The 898-nt window shown below is 59.1% G+C and overlaps 1 protein-coding gene and 1 pseudogene across 1 annotated transcript in view; both read left to right on the top strand.

The window, feature by feature from the left end:
• Nucleotides 1–821, top strand: part of LOC102866139 — a 34,739-nt pseudogene extending 33,918 nt beyond the window's left edge.
• A 35-nt stretch (nt 822–856) lies between these two features.
• Nucleotides 857–898, top strand: part of PTPMT1 (protein tyrosine phosphatase, mitochondrial 1) — a 7,568-nt gene continuing 7,526 nt past the window's right edge. The window contains exon 1 of the mRNA XM_006896764.1: nt 857–874. Coding sequence (XP_006896826.1) covers nt 857–874 — 18 coding nt within the window. The remainder of the gene's footprint in view (nt 875–898) is intronic.

Here is an 898-nt window from a genome sequence, read left to right as displayed (position 1 = left end):
AACAACAACAACAACAACAACATTATGTTCACGGCAGCTCACCCTGTTGCCATCAGTGGGAACCGACCCTGAGCTGACTGTCCAGCAGGTTTTCAGGAGGGTAGACGTCACATGGGAGGAGACAGCCCCATCTTTCACCGCCGAGATGGGCTGGAGCCGCTAGAAAGACAGGGCCTTGCCGTTGGGTTAGCTGCGCAACTCCTTACCGACTATGCCACCAAAGCTTCCTAATAAATATATATATTAATACAGTGTCTGAAGCTGTGCTTCAATCCAGAAGGCACACTGTTCGAGGTCACCACCAGCCACTCGGCGGGTCAAGGATGGGCAATCTTATCTGAAAATCCGCGGGAGGGAAGGTCAGCTAAGGGTCAGTTCCTACTCTGTGGTACCGAACAACAACAACAATAGAGTCCCTGTATTTCATGGCATAGCTTTATATGTTGTCAGAATATGCATTCACTGAGGTTTGTCAGGACGAAGAAGTTGGCCCAGGCCCCTCGGGTCTACTGTTGTCCACCCTGGCAGGTCCCTGTTTACAGGCTCATAGGCCCTTCCAAGGCCCTTCCACTCTGCCATCAGCGGTCCCCCCAGAAGGGTCTCTTCCTTGCCTTGCCCCTCGCTGATGGGGTGACAGTCCCCTCCTTCTGGCAGGGGTGGGTGCGGGCCACGTCTCAGGTCACGGCCCAGGGTCCCCCTCCTTTTTCAGCGGGCGTCACAGTTCCACACCTCCTCACCTGGGGTCACAGCCCCCCTCTCCCAGCCCAGCCGCGTTCCTGGACCCCGCGGAGGGCAGGAGCGCAGCTCCCCAGCCGCCCTAGCCCCTCCCCCGAGGCCGGGCCCCACCCCCGGAGCCATGGTGCCGCCGCCTGGGGCCCCGGGGCCTCCTTCCGAGACG

This window comes from Elephantulus edwardii, unplaced genomic scaffold (assembly GCF_000299155.1).
Source record: "Elephantulus edwardii isolate Elephantulus edwardi_28Jun2011 unplaced genomic scaffold, EleEdw1.0 scaffold00189, whole genome shotgun sequence".
Classification (NCBI taxonomy): domain Eukaryota; kingdom Metazoa; phylum Chordata; class Mammalia; order Macroscelidea; family Macroscelididae; genus Elephantulus; species Elephantulus edwardii.
Note: the sequence above shows the minus strand (reverse complement) of the source record. Positions and strands in the feature narration are given on the sequence as shown.